A 23,638-nucleotide genomic window follows, 5' to 3' on the forward strand; every position below is an offset into this window, starting at 1 on the left:
TCTGCCATGTATATACTTATAGCCACTTTATTAGGTACACCTTTTCAGCTAATTGTTAATATATACCTAATCTAAGTAAATCTATAATCAGCCAATCACATGGCAGCAACTCGATGCATTCAAGGTGACCTGCTGAAGCTCAAACCAAGCATCAGAATAAAAAGAAAGGTGACTTTTAATGTTGTTGCTGCCAGATGGGCTAATTTGAGTATTTCAGAAACAGCTGATCTGCTGGGATTTCCCCAAACAACCATCTTTCAGGTTTAGAGGTTCCAGTGGTCTCAAGTATTGCTGCTGACCATGTCTACCCCTTTATGACAGGGGTGGGCAATTCCAGGCCTCGAGGGCCGGTGTCCTGCAGGTTTTAGATCTCACCTTAGGTCAACACACCTGAATCACATGATTAGTTCGTAACCAGGCCTCTGGAGAACTTCAGGACATGTTGAGGAGGTAATTTAGCCATTTAAATCAGCTGTGTTGGTTCAAGGACACATATAAAACCTGCAGGGACACCGGCCCTCGAGGCCTGGAGTTGCCCACCTCCAAAATCTGAGGAATGTTTCCAAGACCTCATTAATTCTGAGACATGAAGAAAACAGCTTAAATAAGAAAGCGACTGTGATTCTTGAAAGTGTTGTAAATAGCATTTATTTAAAAAAAACAAACCAAAAAACGTGTTCAGCATCTTTTCTGACATCCTGTGTGCTCGCAGCAGTGATGATGGATCTGTGCAGAGTTTCAGAGCACCGCGGTCAAGACTCAGGAGTGGAGCAGAAAATAAACAAGACTTAAACTAACACCTAACTTATCAGAGGGGTGTACTGCAAAACGAAAATCAGTCTTCAGTTAACAGGTGATGATCATATAATCTGATCCGGAGCAAATTATATTCAGAGTTTTGGTTTAAAATCTGTTGCAAGTGGCACATTTCTGTTTGCAGAGCATACCATCAAGTCCTGCCGTAAAGCTACAGCTCTGCAAACTGTGCATGACACAGTTTCATAGCTCTGATATCCAGCTGTCCAAATAAACAGCAGCACATCGAGCATGCTGAGTTCTAATTTATTAATCCACAGCAGTGTTGCCTTCTGCTGTTTTATTTATATTACTTATACACACACACTATTTATCCCCTCTTTATAATATCTCAGAGTGAGATATATGGCACTCGATCAGATTTGTGAGGAAGAAGAGTAAAAAGCCACATCAAACACCTGGTTTTATGGAAGCGTGCAGAAAATCTGTGTTGACAGAGAAAACTTATAACCACCATTATTACCGTCATCTCTGGGATACTGGGGGTTTTAATTACTGTCGAATCAGCTAACTCAAAGTCTGGCAATGCTGAACCCGCTCTGTAGTGCACCCCTCTGAAGTAAACACATGTATGTTGTGTGAAACGTTGTGACACAAGAAAAAGAGTCCATCTTCACATCAAATTATTGCCCCCCCCCCCCCCACAGAAATATGCAGAGGCACTGAAATCCACTTTCCCAGTGAGGTACAGTATTCTACAACACACACACAGCACTCAGCATTCACACATGTAAAACAGATCTTTCCTCACGTGTACACAAAGGTCCACTAAACTCTCCTTTGGTTGACAAATCAAAGAGTAAACAGAGCTGGGAGGGGAGGTTTGCTGATGTGCTTCTAGTTCTCATTCATTCGGACGCCGTGTGGACTGAAAGCAGCTGCAGCAGAGGTGCAACACAAGGCAAACTGGTGTTTTGCCACTCAGGAGGAAGAGGTGGTGGTGGAGGAGACACTGGAAAAGTCTGTGCTCACACTGAAAGCAACACGCCGCTTAAACTCTACAACTTTGTGCGCTTGCTGACTGCTAAAGGCCAATCACACGTGTGTGTGCTTCATTAGGTGGCAACATGTGTGCAGCTGTGATGAGAATGCAAGAAGCCTTGTTGGTGAAGGTGAAAGCATTTGTTGCTGGAGGTGTGAACACAGAGGTGGAGGGGGGGAGTGTGTAGCAAACCGTCTCATGCAGAGGGTGACGGCATGTCGGGGTCCGGCTCGTAGCGGTAAGTGGCCTGAGTCTGGCTGCCGCTGCTATGCTGCTGCTGGTTGCTGTGTGCGGCCGGGCCCGAGCCGTCCTGAGCCTGCTGGTTCAGGCCCTCGTAGGCCTGTGCTGGCTGGGGGGCTGCACTGCTCTCAGACGCCGGCCCCAGCACCACCTGCTGGGGGAGAGTGTCCAGCTCGTCCACCTGCGGCCCGGGAGGGTGCATGACCACCAGCTGGTCCTGCGGAATGTCTGCGGCCGCCGCTGCCAGGTTGGTGGTCGACTTGGACTTGACGCACTGAAAGTCCACATGCCGACTCTTGCCTTCCTCCTTCTCCCAGGACATCCTGATGAAGGGGCGCTGCACGTAGTTGTAGATGACTTCCGGACGGCCTCCAGGTCGTCGCTTCACCTTCTCTTTGTAGGTCGGGTATCCTGGGAAGGAAGGAACAATATGTAATCGGGACAAAACAAGCTCGAGTGGAGCTGGGTTGCAAAATAGCTTGCAGACAGATACGCACTAACAGCATCTATTGGTTGGAGGATGAGGAGAAACAACTACTCACTACAGGTGCGAGTGCACACAAGTTAATGACATACTGTTATTGGTATAAAACCATCATGGGTAGCCTCCTCCAGCAGTCTGAGCTTAGAGCAGTGTAACTAAGCGAGGATTCAGAGTCACCCGATCCAACCCCAACTATGTTTTATCAAAAAGTTACGTTTTAAGCCAAATCTTAAAAGTAGAGGCTGTCTGCCTCCCGAATCCAAACTAAGCAGCTGAACTATAACTAATGACTCTGTGAGATTCACCATTTGACTCAAACACTGTTTGAGTCAAATGGTGTTTGAGTTAATATAATATGATGGGAAAATAAACCAACAAGACTCTGCTGATGGCATCAAACTAACCTATATTTAAAAAAAAAAAATTCAACTTGGATATTGTTAATTACTGATAATTGAAAAAATGTGGGATGTGTGGCCCTGATTCTTTTCGAGCTCCAGCTTTGAGACATGCCAGAAGAAAGTGTTACTTGGCTTCACGCATAGAGGCGAATGTTACTGAGAGTTTTAGCATGAAGCTAGAGCTTGTATTTAACATTTTCCTAAAAGTCATGTAATGAAAGCCACATTTACTGGCATTTTACTGTTGTTGTGGAAATTCTTGCCTCAGATTTGGCCTTTTAGATTTTAACAACCTGTTAAACAACATCATTTACTGTGTGTAGTGTGGGTAAAAACGTCCCTCTGCAGGCCCGCAGGAACGCTCCCGTTTGTTCCTGTGAAACTGTTTCCATGACCTACAACTGTTTTTCCTTCCAGGTTTGCTGTTGTGTTTTTTAGCTTGGTAAATGGAGTGATTCTTACATAGCGGAGTACTAGCTAACATTTATACTCCAAAGGATGCATCGGAGAGCAACTTCCTCCTGAACTACAGGAGGTAGAGCAGGCATAACAAGCCATCATGACAAGTACTGTACTCTGCAGACTTTTATGCTGCTTATGACGATTAGATAGCGGTCCATCATAAAGCATCATCAAGAAGGTGACTGATGTCTCCTAAATGAATTCATTCCATCCTCTCCTCACACAGACATGACCTCACCAAGTCACTTGTATTAGGAGACGGTAGATACCAATGTGGTCTAAACATAGAGAAGAACTAGGGCAGGGGTCTGCAACCTTTTACACCCAAAGAGCCACTTGGACCCGGTTTCCACACAAAAGAAAACACTGGGAGCCGCAAATACTTTTTGAAATCTAAAATGATGATAACACTGTATATATTGGTTTTTTTTACCTTTATGCTTTGTGTGAACAACTAAAGTAAGTAAGTAAAGTTTATTTATTAACACAAAGCGCTGTACACAAAATTAAAATAAACAATACAATCAATAGACATTATACACAATGTAAAAGATCAAATGTAAATAATGTAAAGAATATAAAATATGTAGATCAACAAAAGGCTTGTTTGAACAGAAAAGTTTTTAACTGCTTTTTAAAAGAATCCACAGAGCAACTAAGGTGTGTTGCTTAAGAAATCCATGAAGTGCTACAGAGAAAATTACATTACATTACAAATATGTATTTTACCTGGTTAATGTGTGTGGCGGGGCGTGGTCTGCAGCGCCGCTGCAGGGGAGGCGGACGCACCTGAGCAGCACCCGCAATCACGCCTCGCCGCCTTAAAGTCTGTGCTCTCTCTGCTGTTGTGTTGGTGTGTCGGGCTGTGAGCGGAAAAGCTACAGCCGGCTGTGTGCGTACAGCAACCGTGTGTGAAAAGTGGTCAATAAAGAGATGCTGAAAAGCGTGTTCATGGAAACATCGTCGGGTCTGCCGTGACATGTTTACAATAAGACTTATGGTCCCGAACCTCTGCGCACAGAGCGTCTGCAAATCGGGGCTTTCATCTTTATGCAGGACTGTAAGCTGTAATCTGTGAGGCGTGAGCGGCGTTTGTTTTTAACATAGTTCACGGTGGAGAACAGCTGCCGACATAATGTGGATTCGAAGATGCATAACTGGGGTCTGGGGTCAAAAGTCTCGATAAATGCACGGCGTTTCGGTGGGTACACCGGTTTCCGCGAGTGTGGCGCTTATTTTGAGCGATGAAAAAATAATAAGATGTAATTTTATTTTTATATTTCAAAATCACAATAATCTTAAAAGTTAAAAAAAGAACTAAACACAAATAAAATACACTTCAGCTAAATACTTCTAATTTATTTTCCCAAACCACCCGGAGCCGCAGTATAAGGACAAAAGAGCCGCATTCGGCTCCAGAGCCGCAGGTTGCCGACCCCTGAACTAGGACAAGAGCTCACCAATTTAATTTTATTTTGAAACTCAAGGGAAACAGGTATAGGGTGAAAAATACTGGGCCCATCATAGGCCCCTGAGGAACTCCACTGACAACTGTGGCTGTGCCTGTGCCAGCCTGGCTGGTAAGCTGATAAGGACTCTTTGTGACATCATCTTTGAAAGCAATTACTTTTACAAAATATTTTACATTGGCTTTAGACATTCAAGGACCAGACTGCATTTGAAGACAAAAACTATTCTGAAAGCCACGAGTAACAAAAAAACCCCTTTGTGGTGTACCTTCAATTCCCAGTCGGATCTTTTTCAGTCCTCTGTCCTTCAGCACCGACTTGGCCACGTCTCTGTTCTCGATGTACTTGAAGAAGCGGTAAAGTTTGGTGCTGTAGATGACTGCGGAAGACAAGAGATACATTCAAAATCGAACTAGTGAGCGCATTAAAATATGAAGCAAAACCGACAACTCTCCGAATGCACGACTTTCCTGCCCTATCTGAGACATTTAAAAGGTGAACAAGAAAAAGCCACACAAACAGAAAGTAAGCGGGAGCTGCAGGAAGTGTTCGTGCCACTGTGGCCTGCTTTCACACACCGAGGCACCTTAGCCTGGTTTCTGTAAAGTGGAGCACGGCCTCCATCAGATTAATGTCACCCAGTTATGAGGCTAACAAACCAGATCAGTGGAGCAGCAGGGTTCACTATGAAATCTTACTCTGCGAGTACTCCTCTCCCATCTGCGGTGGGTACTCTTCGTCCCAGTCCACCACATCGTCGTCAGTCAGCACCACCACGTGACACTCCCTCTCTCCGCTCTGGGCGCTGGCCACCATCAGCGGCAGCACCATCTCCTCCAGGTAACACTCAAACTGATGCCGGGCTCCGTCGTTGGACAGCTCGTGCATGAGGGCGCCTGAGGACGAACAGACCAGACGTCATTGTGGACAGAAAGCAGAAGCCAGAAACGATACTGAGCTGTGATTCTTGCTCTAATCAAAGCAAGTAGAAGACTTTAATTACCCCACATGAACGACTATCTGTATCAAACTTGTTATTGTATTGGATTAATAATAGAAACAGTCGAGACACTCAGATAATCCTGAATAGAAGCATATGGAGGAGTCTTTTAACTGTGGGTTGTTTTTTTAATCAAATTTGACTAACAGTTCTGAAAATGCAGTTTGTGTCCACAGAAGTTATTTCTAAGGAAGACTAGAAGCTTTAGGTGGTGGTGGAGGCACCACATGATTCAACCTTTAGCAGGAATAATTGGAAATCGGGCTGGACCATATCATACCGTTCACGGTAATACCGGTATAATGTTCGGCAACGATAAGAAAATGAAATATCGCGATAGAATATGGGTAAAACGCGCATGCGCAGTGCCTTTGCTTTCATACGCACATGGCGGCAACGGAGAATGAGAAGAGCGAAAGCGGATCGTTGAATGAAACGGATGAACCAGAACTGGTTTGTAAAAATGCTGCAACTTCAGTGGTGTGCAACTGGTTTAACTTTCGTCCGTCAGATACACAACAAAGCACTATTTTTGGTAGCGCATGCTAGCGGGCCGTTGTTATTATCATGTTTTTTAGAAAATACGGCACACTTAAAATCAATCCTTTGATTTTCTGAAAATCGACAGTGCCCCTTATAATCCCGTGTGCCTTATGTACTCCTTGCGGAGTGATACGTACTGTGCTTCAACATAATATTACCTTATTGTGTGTGTATAACCTCTTTTTAAGTTTTGTGGATATTATACATGGTTATGCTGAGGATATGTCGGCCAATTTCCACTGGAAATGCGTTTTGGTTAAACTGCCAGCAAGGAATTTGCATTTGCACTTTTATATTTTTTTACAACTTTAATGCACATAAAAAAAAACAGCTGCTTGTTTAAGTGAAAATATACTGATTTTTTTTTTTGCACTAATAAAGTTGTGGAATTGTAAAGTATTTTGTCTCGTGTCAATTATATCGTCAGTTATGTCGTTATCACAAATTTTCAAATGTATATCGTGATAAATATTTTTGGTCATATCGCCCTGCTCTAATTTGATTTAATCGTTCATTGAATGTCTTTATCAGTCTCTCAGAGTGTTGTGGAGGAATTGTGGCTCACTCTTCGTTACAATGCTGCTTCAGTTCATTGAGGTTTGCGGGCATTTGTTTATGCACGGCTTTCTTAAGGTTCCACCGCAAGCTTTAGCTCTCAGACAGATGCCCTCACATTTGACTATAAAATACGCCTCAGTGTGGCTGCAAAACAGGCCCAAAGCATAGACCTCCAACGCTGTGCTGCGAGTTGATACGAGATGTTTGTGCTGATATGCCGTGTTTGATTTTCACCACATGTGGCACGGTGCATTAATGCTGAACATCTCAACTTTGGTGTCGTCGCTTCGAAGGAGATTGTTCCAGTAGAGGTTTGCTCAGATGCAACTTTATCTAAACTGTGCAGCCCTTTTCTTTTCAGAGGGGAGAGGCTTTCTCCTAACAACCTTTCCTTGTTCAGTCTTTTTTATTATACTGTCATGAACTTTAACATTTAACATTTAACAAGCTAACTGAGGCTTGTAGAGCCTGAGCTCTTGGGATTTTTGCAGTTTCTCTAAGCATTGTGCCATCTGACCTTGGGATGTATTTCCTGTGGCATCCACTCCTGGGAAGAACTGCAACTGTCCTGAATGTTTTCCACTTGAGGATAATCTTTCTCAGTGTATAACGGTGGACTTTGAAATCATTAGAAATGGCCTTATAACCTTTCCCAGACTGACATCATGGCAGCAACAGTTGCTGTTCTAAGATCTTTGATGATGATTTACTTCTAACTTTTCAAAAGTGCTCACACTTGCTGATGGTCAGTTAATCAAGTGCATTTGATTAGCAGCACCTGGCTGCTGCTTACCTTCTTAGTTAACTAATTAAGTCTCTCTCAGACTGTGGGCTTACTTGTGGATCCTAGCGTGTATACCAGTAGAATGGGAGGCAGAGCCGTCAGCTTCCTTTTGTGGAACCAGCTCCCAGTTTGGATTCAAGAGACAGGCACCCTTTTTACTTTTAATCCAAACTTTCCTTTTTGATAAAGTATACCGTCAGGGCTGGATCGGGTGTCCCCTTTCACTCACCATGTGTTCATGCACCACTCTGCATTTAATCATTAGTTATTATTAATCTCTGACTCCTCCCCCTCACACCAGCCAATCATCTTGTCATGTGTTGTTGCTCACCTGTGGTTGTATTTACTTAATGTTTATTAAGATTTAAGGTTTATTAATTAATATTTGTAAGCTGTACTGTGACACAAAAGATAAATATCAGCCAGTGACATCGGTAAATGTAATCTTATTTGCCAGTATCACTGAACAGGGTATTCTGATACTGAGCTGATATATCAGTACATCCCTGGTGTTTCTACCTGGAACAGCAATCAATTGAAATCAGAGACATGCTGACTGAAAAAAAGAACTCTAAAAAGTAGAATTAAAAAAAAATCCCATCCTGTTGTGGATTAATTAACTTTACCAGCTTTGGCTTGTTATGTGCCTGCATAACAAGCACTGAATCTCACAGCTAATCATGACCTACTTTAGAGCTCAGCATAGAGCAGCAGCAAGCAGCAGGCTGCGCGCTGAAGCCACTCCTCCCACACACTCAGACACACAAACAAGAGGCACAGCCATGCACAACGACAACAACAACAAACGTCCATCACACGCAGCATTGTCACAAACCAGTACAATGTAGCTGTGCAATAAATTTAAGCAAACAATGTTATTTCAGCTCTTTCTTTTTCACAATAAATCAATCGCATAATCTGCTCCACATTCAACTGATGGCTTCAGTAAAGGACAGTGAACAATATCCAGCCTGTTAGTGTGAAATTATTGCTTTCCTATTCCTGAAGTAACTGCCTGTACCCATGCAACATGCAGAGACGTGTACTTTTTCCCATTAAAAAACAAAAGAAGTAAAAAACCAACACACTCACCAAACTGTGCACTGACAGAAGGAGGAACTACATCAGTGTGCATGCAGTAAATCAACAGCTAGCCATTTAGATACTCACTGAGGTCTCTGCACTTGATGGTGCTGTAGTTGAAGGAGATACAGAGGTAGTCACATGCCTCCCTCAGCTCGGGAATGGAAACGCCGTCAGGGCAGCGGATTATCCCCGACTTGTAGTAATCCTGCCATTTTCAGCGGCGCGATCGCACACATAAATGGACGGAGCGGTGGATGTTCGTGCACGCACATGAGCAAGGGAGAAAAAACAAGGCGCCATTATTAATGCTGCTGCTGCTGAGAGAGAGCGAAAGAGAGGATGAGGAGAGGGGGGAGGGAGGGATGGAGAGCGAGCGAGTGGAGATGAAAGTAAAAAGCAACGTCACAGAGGAGAGAGAGGCTTAGAGGAGAAAGGGTGAAGGGTGATGAAAGTAAAAGCTTCCGACGTCAGCCTCCCTCCCTGCCCCACTTTCCATCCTCTGTCTGTCCCTGTGCACCCTCACGGTGGCTGTTACCCAGGAGACTTTCTACTGATGGGGAGAAAAAGAAAGAGTGGAGACACTCGGGGCACACAGGACAGAAAGTTCTGGCACATCTCATTTCCTGCTCTGCCTCATGTCTCCTTGTGTAATTCCCACAGACATGCAGGCTTTTGCCAAAATCCATTATACCACGACCACAATCGAGCAGCTTTTCGCCTGTTGTTACTAATGCTCTCCCAAAGAGAAGAGGCAAACACATAACATTTTACACCTGCCACAAACACTTTTGGAAGCAGACAACTTGGACGGCTTTCAGAATATTTCCTCTCCTCAGGCTGCTGTTGTGCTAATGATTATTTTGCTATGAACAGATGAAATCAGCATTAATGAATGAGCATGTTCACTGCGGTCTGTGCACTGGGTGCTCTTTCAGCTGGACAGTAAATAGTCCAGGAAAAAGAAGAAGCAGTATGCTGTAACACATACCAAACATTTCAAACCACAACTGTATTCATATCTGTGCATAACAGTCTTTACGTTATCTCACATTATTTTCACCAGCAGTTCCTCTTTCCGTTGTACTCTCAGATAAAAACATGCAACGTGACACCTGCAGTTTTTTCCCCTCTGTAAAAAGCTCCACTAACATAAAAGTTTCCTTCGCGGCCTTACGAGACACTTTTACACGATCCAGCAAACCAGACAGTCCTGCAGCCTCTGGGTCAGATTCACCTTTTAAAGCTGGCCAAGTTTCTTTCAGAAGGGATCTTTGTTTTCAGCTTGTTCGCACAGTATTAGCATTATAAGCCAGCTTCTCCCATCAAAGCATGCCCCAAGGGGCTGTGGGTTCTCGACGTGTTGAGTGCTTTTGCAATAGTTTATACTGACAGTTTTTTTTTTTCATGTTGGGGGTTAGTTGTCAATTGGTGCATACAAAAAAATCCCTACCTCCCGCTCCTTCTTTATCAGTTTTGCTTTTAATTACGGCCGTCGACGTGTCACGCTGTAATAATTCTCCCCTTCAGTTTTCTTTTAGCAGAAAAGAATTTAAGGGTATAAAATCTGACTTGATAAATACCTAAAAACTGATATGTGTTATTTTTCTACACTTAGCCACTGCAAAACTTTCATGACAAAAGCAGATAAATGAGCGACAGTGACACCGGTAAATGTCACCTTATTTACTAGTTGCTTAGCAGCTGATACGCAACAAGACACTTGGCTGATGTATTTTTGCATCCTCACCGGAAGTACTCTGCTGCACCTGGCACAATTTAAATTCTGCAGTATTTAATTAAAGTGATTCTTTCTTTCTTCGGGCAAAACAAATGACAAAAGAGTAATAATCTATGTTAGAGGAAAGAGCAGGAAGCATTTAGTTCCTCTCTCTACATTTAACTGCAATGCCTCAACTTTAATTTGTATTAGACGTCTTTAGACGGCACAAATTGACATTTTAGTGATACTAAAACTCACCTAGTACAACTGCACATAGGACTTTCACATGAATCTACCTCTGAGTGTGAGCGTGTTAAACTGTTATCCCTGTTACCTGGTGATGGGCTACAGAATGAAGAAGCAGACAGCTAGTGTGGGGACTAAAGTGCATGGTGTGGTATTGTGCTGGTAGTTTATAGGTGCAGTGTGTGAAAAATACGTGGAACAAGCAGTAATATGGTAATATTCTTGTTCATGTATGTGGTGACTATAAAAATAATATACAAAGAAATTCTTTGTAGTGAAGCAGAGTGTTAAAACAGATGAAAATGTCCACTGTGGCGATTTTTAATGCTACTTCTTCTTCTTCTACTCTACTCTCTACTATTCAAGTCAATTTTAAGCCAACCAGCATTCTACCTGTGGATAAAGTCCCTGCTGTCAGGCCACCCGCTTCTAGCATTTTGGAGGACTGAATGTCTCCGTCACACAATCCCTCTCTAAAAGGGACACAAATCATTTGCAAAAGTTGCTGAATTGCAGCAAAAGCCCCCAAAATCTTAGCAAGACTATACCAGGATAGGTGGATATGACTGAACTGCACTGCAATGTACGGGTGCTTCTATTTAGCCCACATCATATGAACAGATGGAAGAAGAGCTTCAATTTTAAATAAACTCCCATCAGCTTCTTATCCTCTGCAACCCACTAGAATATGCCAGCATGTGGCATACAGGTCTGACTGTAACTATAGGATCCCACCAGAAACAGACACTTTACTGAGACTGCAAATATTCTCAGCAGATATACGACCCCAACTTTCCTCAATGAGCCGTGCTTCTTAGAATAAAAAGAGCTGATGTTGTGTCTTTAGGATACAACATCAGCTTGTTTGAGGTACTTTGCTGCTTCTGTAATTGCAATCCCTGTGTGGGGAACTACATATTTATTTTAGGACCTATGATAACCATAATAAATGAGAGTTTAGATCATGCAAATAATCCAACGTTTTCAGAGAGGTTCTGGGCCCCAAACACAGGATGGAAAAAGAGAGAGAAAGGTTACAAAAAAGAATGAATATGCCGAAATAATCACACAGAGAATACAAGAGAAGACACTCATTGGGTCTGTGGTTAATAGAGGGGAAATGGAAAAGTCTGAGACAAAGTCAGGGAAAGAAATGACAGTGAAGCGAACACTAATGAGAGGATTACACAGAAAGTGACCGACACACAGACACCGTGTACATCCTTTCTCACCAGGATGGCTCTGAAGACAGTGGAGCTGATACCATCTGCCACCTCAAACTCTCCTTTTTCATTGGGCCGAGTGAAATTGTTGTCCCGCCCAGAACCGAACATCCTGAAAATACACGGCAGGTTTTTTTTAATGACTGCAAACAACGGCTGAACAGATAAATGACCATCTATCTGTACTGCCATGCTTTGTGTTCATTAAAATGCATAAGCTGCTGATGATATACCTGGCCTGTGTTATCTCTATGCAGTTATAATCTAACAGAGAACTTCTTTTTTTGCCCGTCGTCTGATTTTCAGAGTGACTACCTCAATACTTATTTTTGTTGGTAAAATAATAAAACTTAAAAGTTAATGTGCTCTGATGTGGTCTGGACAATTACCTGCCCAGCATGGTGTTAGGCTGAGCTGTGAAAATAGCAGGATCCACCACAAATCGTGTGTTGTCCACAATGAGTGTTACTCTTTCTCCCAGTCTCAGCCCACTGCGATGTCCTTCTTTACTGCTCAGGTCATAGATGTAGATCATATCAGAGGATCCTTGGCTCAAAGTTTTGGAGTGGTGGTCACCTCCAGGGGAAGCCAGGGAACGAGGTATGTGTCCTACGTGGGAATGGGGAAGAGAAACCCTGGGTGGACGTGGGCTGGAGGACCTGGATGATGAGCCTCCTTCGCCACGTTCACGGTCTATGGATGGAGAAATGTGGACAATTAATGCAGAGAATATTTGGCCTGCTTTTACCATCTACAACAAGCACCTTTATCCTCCTCACCGTGCTGCCGAGTGGGAGAGGTAACATTCCTGATGCAAGGCGTCAACTGGCTCTCTCCCCGCTCATGGGAGGAGTCGCGTGAACGATCGCTGGAGCGCCGCCGCTGCTGTTCCCGGTAATGTTCTGCTCCTCCTCCTCTTTCTCTCGCACCGCCACTGGCACCGCCCCCGTACAGACTCATGGTCCTGACCTCCGGCCGCTGCTGGTGGTTGCAGTCCAACGCTGACACACCACACTGCTCACTTGTGAAGAGATGGGAGGAAATCACAATGACGCACATCTCGTAAAGTTCGATTATTAAAAATAAATAGTAATAGGATGCAGTAGAATAAAACTAGAGAAGATTAACAGAGTTTTTTTAAGAACACTTGATGCCTCCTACAGTTATACATGTCAGGTCAACTAGCTACAGCTGTGTAAGGTACATAAAACCCTGCAATGCTTTTAATATGAAATGGATGCAGAACATGTCGAGTTATGCGCTAATAGTGTAATGCAGTAACATGTAAATGACCGCGAAAGTGCATCAACACAAAGACTGACTCGTACACTAATTTGGCTCCGTATATTTATCTCTATCACTTCTGTGGCTTTTATATACATAAAAACAGCATAATCCTGCATTTCTTTACTGTCTTATGGAAATCCATGATTGCAAAGATTAAACAGGTTTTTTTAATTTAATGAGAGCAACTGCCAAATACTGGTTCTCATAAATTAAGAGTGGAATCAATACAAGTCAGAAATTGCATTACTTTGTTTGTCCGCTGCAATGATGACCTTCATCTGCCCTTCTCATTTATTCCTTAATATTTAGAGCAACTAGCATCATTTCATTAGAGCAAAACGGAAAATATAAGAAGATTTGGTATTAATTATTAGGTCGCAAAACTTTAAAGTATACCAATCTCTAAAATGTTTATCCCATATATATACACATATATTAAGCGTTTCATTAACTGTGTCTGTAGCTCTAGAAAAACACCTCATATCTGACAGCTTCTCATCGTCTTATACTTCATGGAGCTGAACAGTGAGTAGATAATCGAGCAACTCCATAAAGGTTTTTATATTTAAAGCATCCCTTTAGAAACTCATTCAAAGCAGCCATTCAGGTTTGATGTGCTCAAAGCTTCGAGTCCAAGTGGGACGGGACTAATGATCGCACAGAAACCCAAAGTACTGATGCGTGACTTCATGGAGCGGCGAGGCACATTACTCTGTGCGTCGACTGCATCCTCTCTAGACTCATTCACACTGTCGTGCAGAAATCGCTCGAGGAGCAAAAGAGTCGTTTTTTTACATGCCGAGCCGCGGGACGAGAAAAGTCTGCAGTCAACTCGCGTGAACCCCAACAGGCCCTAAGTGCTGCAGAAACACAACTGCACCAAACTGTGAGCACCACCGACCTCAGCCTTCAGCTACAGGCACACACTACATCAGCATCAATTAGAGGGTGCATCCATGTGAAACAATCTGAGTGAGACGAACTCACTTGGCTACAGGACAACAAAGAGAAATCGTCTTGATTGTTTATTTGCTCCACAAGCTGGTTTTTCACAGGTTTTTGACAGATAGGTAATGACCGATCCACCTTGCTTCGGAGTGAGCGATGCTTCCTTGAGTGTTTTTTCCAGAGACAGACAAGCAGCCCTGAGAGAGCTCTTACAATATCTGCCCTCCATTTCAGAAAGGAGTTAAACACACAAGCTCCTGCGTGCATTAATGCACTCGAGAAATGCAGAAGCAGGCACGCACACTCAAGCGAAAAGCAACTCGCTTCCATTATTGGCTTCAGGCTTTCATTGTTTTAAGACTGAAAGAGAAATACTTGCAAAAACGGATCTTCAGTCATGTTAAACTACATGACAAATACCAAATGTAAAGCATTATCTATACTTTTACATATATAGGTGCTCATATTAAACACTGACAAAGTTTCAAAAAGGTACAAAACAATCCCCAGGAGCCCAAAGCTCAGGTTCAGATTGTTCTAAACACTGTTTCAGACATTTTATCTGCTCGTGAATCTTTGTGATGTCACAGAGCAGGGATTTCTCACTCTATCATTATTTTGAACTGTTAATCATGCAAAGCTATTATATGAGCTGGACACTAGCTTAACATGTCCCCTTCAACCAGATCTTAGAGATGTGAACATCAATTTTCTCCACATTCTTCCCCAAAAAAATACTAAAATTCAGATGCCGTCAGTACATTCTGTTAATTTTAACCCAGGATCAACAAATATGGATTTGTTTGAACTGTGAATCATACAAAGCTGCCTTAGGAGATTCCCAAAATAAAAAGATGGAGCTAAAATGAGCTTACACAGAATACAGGTGCAGTACACTGAAGTCATATAATGTAGTTACAAGCAGACGAATAGGATGAATAGGGAACATAAAATCTGCTTGGATAGCTGTGTGATAATTATATCACTGCATTTACTATTAACACAGGTCTGTACCAAACGGTTAATGACAGTATTGATTAATCTGACTCAATTATTTATTTGTTTGAAAGAAAACTTGAAAAGGACTATAAAATACATGAATGTCTTTAGCCTAATAACAGTCCAGAACCTAAAGGTTGACAAATCACTGAAGTGTACAAAAATGTAACCAAACAGTTACTAACACAGTACTGTACTACCAAAGGTTCTGATAATTAAATCATTATTTAGTTATTACTGATTGATAACTCTGTTAGATGTGTTGATGAATGCACCCATTATAGATCCACTGCGACAGTACAGCTGGCTCTTTGATCAATAGCACTGAGCTTATAAGGCAGAAACAAATCCAGGTCTCAGTAATGAAGAGAGCTGGGTCTCCCGAGAGGAGTCGCTATGAAATATGATGATGACCGTCTACTGGAGGTGATATCATCAGAGAGACATAAAATGGAAGAAACAGGCTGACTTCTTCCATAAAAAAAACAAGGTCCTGTAAAAGTGGCTTCAACTCTGACAATGACAACACATATAAGTTGTTACATTAACATACACTAAAAAGCGTCTGGTCTGGATTTCTAACATGTATTCTGTTCAGTCTTTTCAATTTGAACTTGAACATGATCATCGAGGAGGACAACATTTAGGGCATCACTCAAACTGTACATCAAAATAAAGATGATAACAGAGAAGAGGTGAGAGTGTCTACTTATAGTAACTAGCATCCACTGCCACAATGTGGGATACTTTTATTTAGGATGTGAATGTGTTTGAACATTCAAATAATCATTATTCTTAAATGAAATTGTTTGTGGGGACATTTTTTCACTCTTGATGTGACATAACACACTACAACCATGAAAAGGTGGCAGTAAAGCACAAAAAAAGGAAAAAGAAATCAAATTTTGGAATAAATGTCTACAGTATTTTTGCTATTAAAACCCATCCAAACTTTACATTACAATAGTTTTGATTTGTGGTCACAGGCAGCAGTACTTCAATATCTGTGCTTTATTTGGTTTTAGTCTTTGCGTAAAACAAAACAAACAACAGCATTTGTGGCGTGAGCTCTTTTAGTCGAGTGAATACACCAGGAGAGAAATCCATCTTTTGGAAGTTTTCTCCACAGGAAAGCTGTGAATAGTAACGTCTCTTGTCTCGTTTCCTTTCCACCTGAAATTACAACCTTTAAAAAGTGCACTGTGGCATTTCTGGATACTTTGTATACCCCAGACTGTTAGATATAGCAACTCTATAACTATAACTCGGGAGTGCCACCAGGGATTTGTCATCAACCCAGAGTGGAGGACTGCACACTCCAAGTACTGTCGCCCTTTGGATGGTTTTATATACATCTAGGATAATTCAAATAATGACAGCACTTTGTGTTTTTAACAAGACACTAAGTGAGGAAAATCACTGGGGTTTATTCTAGAACCAAGGGTTAAGTAAGCTGTTCAATAACACAGCAGAACTGAACTTTATTTCCCTGCACCATGCCCACTAAACAGGTTTTGCATGTTTTGGCAGAGCTTCAAAGGCTGGTAATTAGAAAAGGCTCCCTGGATGCTGGCTGAGATCTCAGCGTGCCGGACAGCCGGCTTGCTGCTGCTGGTCAGACGGGTTGACCGGCTGGCTGACAGACTGATTGAGTGGTTAATTGGTTAACTGTCTGGCTGGGTCAGCGGGAGGGTAGACCATAATGTCAGAAGACAAGCAAACTGATAAATTAAAAAAAAAAAAAAAGAATTCTCCGCAAAAGCAATGCAGCAATGACTTGCCTCTATGGCGATTCAAGGTCATTTATTCATTTTACCAGACGGCAACCCATCACTCTTGTGAAGCAAAAAGCTCAACTGTTTGCGCACAAATTTCTACAAATTTAGCGTGTCTAAAATAAAAATAAAAATTTAAAGCCATGCACATGGAGATAGTTAACTTCTCAAGCAGGATAACCTCTCAGACATCAAAGTGGAAACAAAAATTAATAATAATTTCCGTATTAATAAAGAGCTGCAGACTCCGCCAGTGTCCTTGAAGGGAAGGGTCACCATAGTAGCTGAGCAAAAGGAGAAACGGGTGCAGACACACACAAAAACACCAATGTCTGCTTCAGGTTCAGTGTCTTCAGGTGAACTGTACGACAGGCGCACACACAAAGCGGGCACTGACCATTGCTGAAATGTGAAAAACACCATTATTCATACAGAGAGCAACAGCCCGGCCCGTCATCCAACACAGCATACCTCGACTCATGACACGCTCATTAATAATGAAGTCTCCTTTTCAAAAACACCACAGTTAAGAGTTCTGGCAAGATGTGGCTGATTATGTAATATATGTATTTACACCAGTGCCTGACACAGCATGAATCTCCAATGGGATTCTAATGCTTGGCCGAAATGGGAAATTAAGAATAAAAGCGGGTCTTGCAGCCAAACAGGCTGCCAGCCAGCAGCCACACCAGCAGAGTGGAGGGAACAAAGGAACTGAGAAGGCAATACTTCACTCAGGGCAGGCAGATCCTCTCATCTTTCACATGGCAATGCAAGTCTACAGAAGCCACGATTTCACACAGACAGGGCTAACATTTCACTTGTCTAATTTCCTGCTACTGGACACCCCTCCCTCCCCCCTCCTATACCACCATTTCTACTTTCTTATTCATCTCAAGAGGTACATTGGTTCTGTGTGTGCAGTTTTAATGCAAGTCAGCAACCCATCTAAGACACAGTAAGACAGGCAACGATGCATGGCGTCCTGGCAGTCTATTAAAAGCATGAGGTGAGAGCCCCAAGTGGTGAGGGTCCAATCTATTATTTAGGGGCAGCTGACACTACTGATGGGCGAAGGCAGGGAAGCTGCCCTGTACAAAATAAATCCAACAAAAGGACAATTAATTAAAAAGGCATAAAAATGGGAATTACCATTCATAACAAGGATATAAATGCCACCCCTTGCCCAGGATGAGTGGATGTGAGACTACCATAAATATCATTATATCATCACACACTCCACAGAGTCCCATCAAGGATAAACCTCCTGTCACTGCTCTTCCTTTTTGGACCACTATTATAATTCTTTTCGTGACAGGGAGGCATACCGAGAGCAGAGCACTAACACATGTAACACAATGACAGAGCTGAAAAGCCTCGGTGCTTTGAAAGCCGACGTGCACCTACCGCTCGGTATCAGAGGGCCAAGTGAAGACAAAGCAGCAGGGAACGAGCTGCGGGATGACAGCGGCACAAAAGCCTTGCGCTCCTCCGAACAAAGCGGGCTTGCCGGCAGCTTCAGCATCCTCGCTCATTACTTTCCAACTTCATCAGCATCGTTTCACACACACACACTCAGGCCAGACTTAACTCGCTGGTTTAAAAAAGAAAAACACAAATAAAAATCCACCAAAAGCGTTTAACGTGTCTGGATGGCGAGGGGGGGAAGACTCGCTCGGGCTAGTCATTCAGAGTCACCGGAGGGACCTTAAACTGTGAATGGCCGCGTGCTTCGCTGAATCAGAGCGGTGCTGCCTTCACGTGATCCTCGTAAGTTGCCACTTCTCAGGGCTCCGTGTATTTTTTAATTTTTTATTTTTTTTTGGTTTGCTTTTAAGTCGTTCTTTCTTTGCGCACAACAATTATAACGATTTATTTGTTTGACATTATATCGTAAAGAAAATTTACCCTGGCTTATCCAGAAGGTTACTGAACTTTAAAAATTATTTTCAAAACTGTGATATTATCTAATAAAACGGAAATCCTCCAGTTTCCCATTCCTCATAAATATATTTGAAAAACCGCAAATGAGATTAATTCTTCAAATTTCATAGGCTCTGGATCCTAGTTTGATGAAGATGAAATGCAGAGATAACACAGCCTCTTTTATACTTAACCCTTCGCATGAAATAAAAATGCATTAATACGCTTTTTTTTTCTTTTTCTTTTTGTTTGTGCCTTCAACAACTTCCAGTTTGAAGTGACTGAAGAACAAACAGGATGAATTCCTGGATAACAATATCATTAGCAGAATCTCCCTCACTGTGCTGAATGCTGAACTACTGAAACAGCAGAAACCCTGGACTTGCATCTGAAAGCAATATATTTTATCTCCTTGCTTTGTTTCTTAATTTGGTAAGTTTAGTCCCCAGGTGTTTTATAACTGGATATTCTTGTATTTTGCTTATTTATTGTTGTCTTTTTATCTCTTATTCCTCCATTTCTTTTTGCCTAATATATTTCCTGTGGGGGAAAACTTGTTTATTGTGCCTTGTAAATGGGTTAAAAATCTCTTTAGATAGGACCACTAAGACATGGAGCTACTTTTGTAATTATTACTACATTTTACACATACATTTTTTTAATCTTGCATTTCATGGGCACTGACTGTTCAACACAGCCTACTTCTATCTTCAGCTAGATGTCTAAGGCATTACACCTACTTAAGTGCTGCATACTACAAATGCTAAATTCTTTATACCCAATTCGTAACTCTTGAACTTTCAGCAACCTGGCAACAAATCTTTTTTTTGAGTCTTGCATAGCCTTTTTAAATATTCTTAACACGGTGGTCAGATAATATTTGAGTTGAAGAAATGTCAAGAAAACATACACTCACTGGCCATTTCATTTGGTACACCTGTTTAGCTGCTCGTTAACACAAACATCTAATCATCCAATCACGTGTAGACATGGTAAAAAACAGTTAAACTTGAAACCAAGAATGAGAATGGTAAGAAAGGTGATTAAGACTTTGTTGGTGTTGATTTAGAGGTTATCAGTGCCAGACGGGCTGGTCTGAGTATTTCAAAAGCTGTTGATCTACTGGGATTTTTTCACCCAACCAGCTCCAGGTTTAACGGAGAATGGACTGAAAAAGAGAAACCTTCCAGTGAAGGCAACGGTAATTCAAATAATCACTCATTACAGCCCAGGTATGCTAAAAAGCATCTCTGAATGCACTACACGTCAAACCTTAAAGCAGATGGGATAGAGTGGTAGAGGATCACAATGTGTGCCACTCCTGTCAGCTAAGACAGCAAACTGAGGCTTAATTTTTGCTGCAGGATTTGGGCAGCATAGTCAAAATTTGACGTAAACAAAATTAAAGCATGGATCCAATCTGCCTTGTATCAGTGGATCAGGCCTCTGCTGGGATATTTTCTTGGCACACTTTGGGGACCATAGTCCCGTGTATTGTTAAAATACCGCAGCTTACCTGAATACTGTTGTTGACCATGTTCATGAAATTCATCAAAGGGGTTTCTTAAACATGACAGTGAGTTCACTGTACACAAATGGCCTCCATGGTCAGTGAAGCACAACTGACAAATCTGCAACAACTGTAAATATGACATGTCTGTAAAGAGTCACCCAGGTCATGGTAATCTAAGTCTTTAAAAAACATAAAGAAGTCCATTCGCTTTTCTTTCCAAGCTTCCTAGAGTGTATGATATGACAGCATTTATCAAAGTCTGAGGAATGTTTCCAGTACTTTGTTGAATCTGTAGCATGAAGAATTAAGGTGGAGAAGACTAAATGTCAACAACATGTACCTTGTACATGGACTTGCCAGCTGCACTACTTAAAATTATTTGCTCATGTTTGTGAACACAACTTGCCACGTTTGTTCTGTGAGTCAGCAGATATTTTGTGCAGAAAGTTCAACACGTCACCATCGCAACCAAGAAAGCTGAGTTTTAAAGCAGTGTTTCTCAAACACTGTGCAGCGGCACATAGGTGTGCAGTGAGAAATGATCAGGCGTGCCGTGGAAGGTTATCTGGTTCCACCTGATTAGTACTCTATAACAGCGGTCTCCAACCCTTTTTGCGCCACGGACCGGTTTATGTCCGACAATATTTTCATGGACCGGCCTTTAAGGTGTCGTGGATAAATACAACAAAATAAAACCAGTACCGGTACCCCCCAAAAAAGATTTACTCATAACACACGGGAAAAGACCCAGGGAAAGCGAGTTAACGATAAAAACTATTAAAAAAAATGATAAAAACCGATAAAACCCGGAAACCATTAATTTCACACCCGAGCCTCAACTCTCGCGGACTGGGGTTGGGGACCGCTGCTCTAAGCCATCGGAGTGAGGAAGGGGCAGAACAATTACATTCTCTTCCACTAGAGGGCAGTACAACTACCTGCTCTAAATAAATCAGAATCAGAATACTTTATTAATCCCTACGGAAATTATGTGGGTTACAGTTGCTCCGAGACAGTAACAGTAACAGACTAAACTATTTAAATAATACAATATGTTACAGAGTTTACAAATTTAAGAAATAGTACTAATATATAAAAATCGCTCAATTATAAATATCAAGAATATTGACAAAGAATTACAAAGCTGAGAATATTACAGGGGTGGAATATTTATGATTGACATTTGACTCTAGCCTGTGAACTTCTTTTGGACACGTGTGCTTGTATTTGTCTTACTTTTAACTTTTATACTTTTTCAATTATTAAACTTTATTCAACAATAATTTATTATGTATTTCAGTGGGAGAATCTTCAAATCTTTAACTACTTCCACATACTCACCTACGGACACCATTCAAACAAAGACAAGACCCGGGTCTCTAAGAGTTACCGCTGCATTGACATGAGTAGCAAAGGGGGACAAAACCTTGTTGTCTCTCAGCAGCTTTCAAGCTGGAAAAGTGCAAGATCACAGAAACATCAACACTAATTACATAATAGTGATGCTGTGAGACGACGCAGTGTGTAATAGCAATAGATAAATATTTAAAAAGAAAAAGTAGTCAATCTGACATGTGTCCTGGAGAAAATTCGGACCCAGCTGAAGGCCCTCGCATGAGTAGTGGTCAGGAGAAATCTTTTTGAACCTAGTCCTGGACACTTACCGACAAACCCCAAACCAAGTTGTCTGTAATGTCAATTAATAAAATTAACTACATTTTATTTAAAAAAATCACCGGTCTTAGCTGAACTGTGTTCTCTGATATGAGCAACAAAATAATTAATTCCTGCATCCTCCAAATGTGGGCGTAAATACTAAATTCAGTCTACATGCACACAAATCGGTACATATGAGACTGAACGGATGATGATGCATGTTTGTGTTTGACACCGTGTTAAATTTTTATATCGACCGTTTCATCAGTATACCTCGGTATACTCTCACGGTCTTAGCACTGACAAGGACACTAGCAAAAATCAAAACTCAAGAAAAAAAAAACAGTCAGGAAAGATATGAAGGGAGCAAAGGTCTGTGGCTATTCCCTTTAACAGGGGTTGTCTTGTTGTTGCCTCTCCTGTTTGACCTGTTGTCACTTTCATCTGCACAAAAAGCAGGTTAAACAGTTTCACAATGATTTATGTGATCCATGAGCTGACTTTGTGTTATGCTGTGATGATCCAGTGTTCCCTTAATTTTTTTGGAGCAGTGTATATAGCTAATCCATAAAGGTTTTAGCCTGCAACAAGACTCTTCTTACTACTTATTCTATCTCACCCCTATCCTTAGCATCCTATTCTGCTGTCACGGCAACAAGACAGTTCATTAACCTCCAAGATAAGCTTCAAAGCGCACTTATAATAACTCTCACCATCATGCACTGATAAGACCATTCCTCAAAGATCTGGACAACAGCAAAAATCAATACAGACAGCCTTCCTTGCATTAACAACAGCACTACCGCCTCCTCATCTACGGGAAAATTAGCTGTTTTTGCAAAGGTCAACTCCCAGCTCAGTAATAAATTTATGGATCCAGAAGTAGTGGAGCCATCAAACTATTTCACAAATATTCACTCACTCAAGCTGGGATTAACCATTACATCACCTGTCTGTCCATATGGATTGCAATGTACCCTGCTTTCATATCGCATAATGGTGAATTATCACATTAGCTTCTTATTTTACAGCAACTACAAACAACCACCCACTACAGAGTTTTGACACTTAACAGAACTACACTAAACACAAAGTGCAGCTCCAGCTCAGCAAAGAGTTGAGTTAATATCAAATTAAGTTGGTTAACTTTAGTTGAGCTGCGTAATCTGATAAAATTATAAGAAACCAGGTTAGCCTATTAAGTTAGCGCTTACAGCATCTCCTGACTGCTAGGAGCTAACTGCTACCAGAAAAAGGAGTTTATAAAAGCTCCCTGTTACCTTTTTGCGTTACATTCCGATTTGTAGTCGTGACAGTTGCTTAAACAGCCCGCTGCACCTTTAACCGAAGATTGGAGAGGCAGAAAAAGACGAGCGTTTTTGTAAGAAAACCCTGTGTAGACAAACTACTGTTAGCTTGAGGACTCTTTGTTTTGGTTTGGGTGAGCGGAGTTAGCGTGGAATATCGCGAGAAAACAGTTCAGCGTGCTGACACAGGCGCACACTGCACATAATAAGAATTAC

At 41.8% G+C, this 23,638-nt stretch overlaps 1 protein-coding gene across 2 annotated transcripts; it reads right to left on the reverse strand.

Moving 5' to 3' along the window:
- Positions 1–632: 632 nt before the first annotated feature.
- Positions 633–23,561, reverse strand: LOC146571492 (BTB/POZ domain-containing protein 10-like). Of its 2 annotated transcripts, none has more exons than XM_085280732.1 (8): positions 23,396–23,561; positions 12,794–13,035; positions 12,404–12,707; positions 12,024–12,126; positions 8,910–9,030; positions 5,553–5,750; positions 5,123–5,233; positions 633–2,449 (listed from the first exon to the last, which is right to left on the reverse strand). In XM_085280732.1, the coding sequence occupies exons 2-8, from the start codon at positions 12,972–12,974 to the stop codon at positions 1,995–1,997; spliced, it is 1,473 nt and encodes a 490-aa protein (XP_085136858.1). In that variant the 5' UTR covers positions 12,975–13,035; positions 23,396–23,561; the 3' UTR covers positions 633–1,994. The 2 variants fall into 2 exon arrangements, with proteins under 2 accessions (XP_085136858.1, XP_085136857.1); XM_085280731.1 differs by lacking the exon at positions 23,396–23,561 and adding an exon at positions 18,431–18,791.
- Between the last annotated feature and the right edge of the window lie 77 nt (positions 23,562–23,638).

The sequence above is a fragment of the Mchenga conophoros genome, linkage group LG7 (genome assembly GCF_057382185.1).
Source record: "Mchenga conophoros isolate Kocher_MC1m ecotype Shallow Benthic linkage group LG7, M_conophoros_male_GT1.1, whole genome shotgun sequence".
Classification (NCBI taxonomy): Eukaryota; Metazoa; Chordata; class Actinopteri; order Cichliformes; family Cichlidae; genus Mchenga; species Mchenga conophoros.

Coding starts and splice junctions, on each gene's coding strand:
- LOC146571492 (XM_085280731.1), bottom strand. CDS start 18,558: ATGAGCGAGGATGCTGAAGCTGCCGGCAAGCCCGCTTTGTTCGGAGGA. Junction 12,127..12,403: donor CCTAACACCATGCTGGGCAG/GTAATTGTCCAG, acceptor GTGTATTTTCAG/GATGTTCGGTTCTGGGCGGG. Junction 9,031..12,023: donor CTGTCTTCAGAGCCATCCTG/GTGAGAAAGGAT, acceptor TGAAAATGGCAG/GATTACTACAAGTCGGGGAT.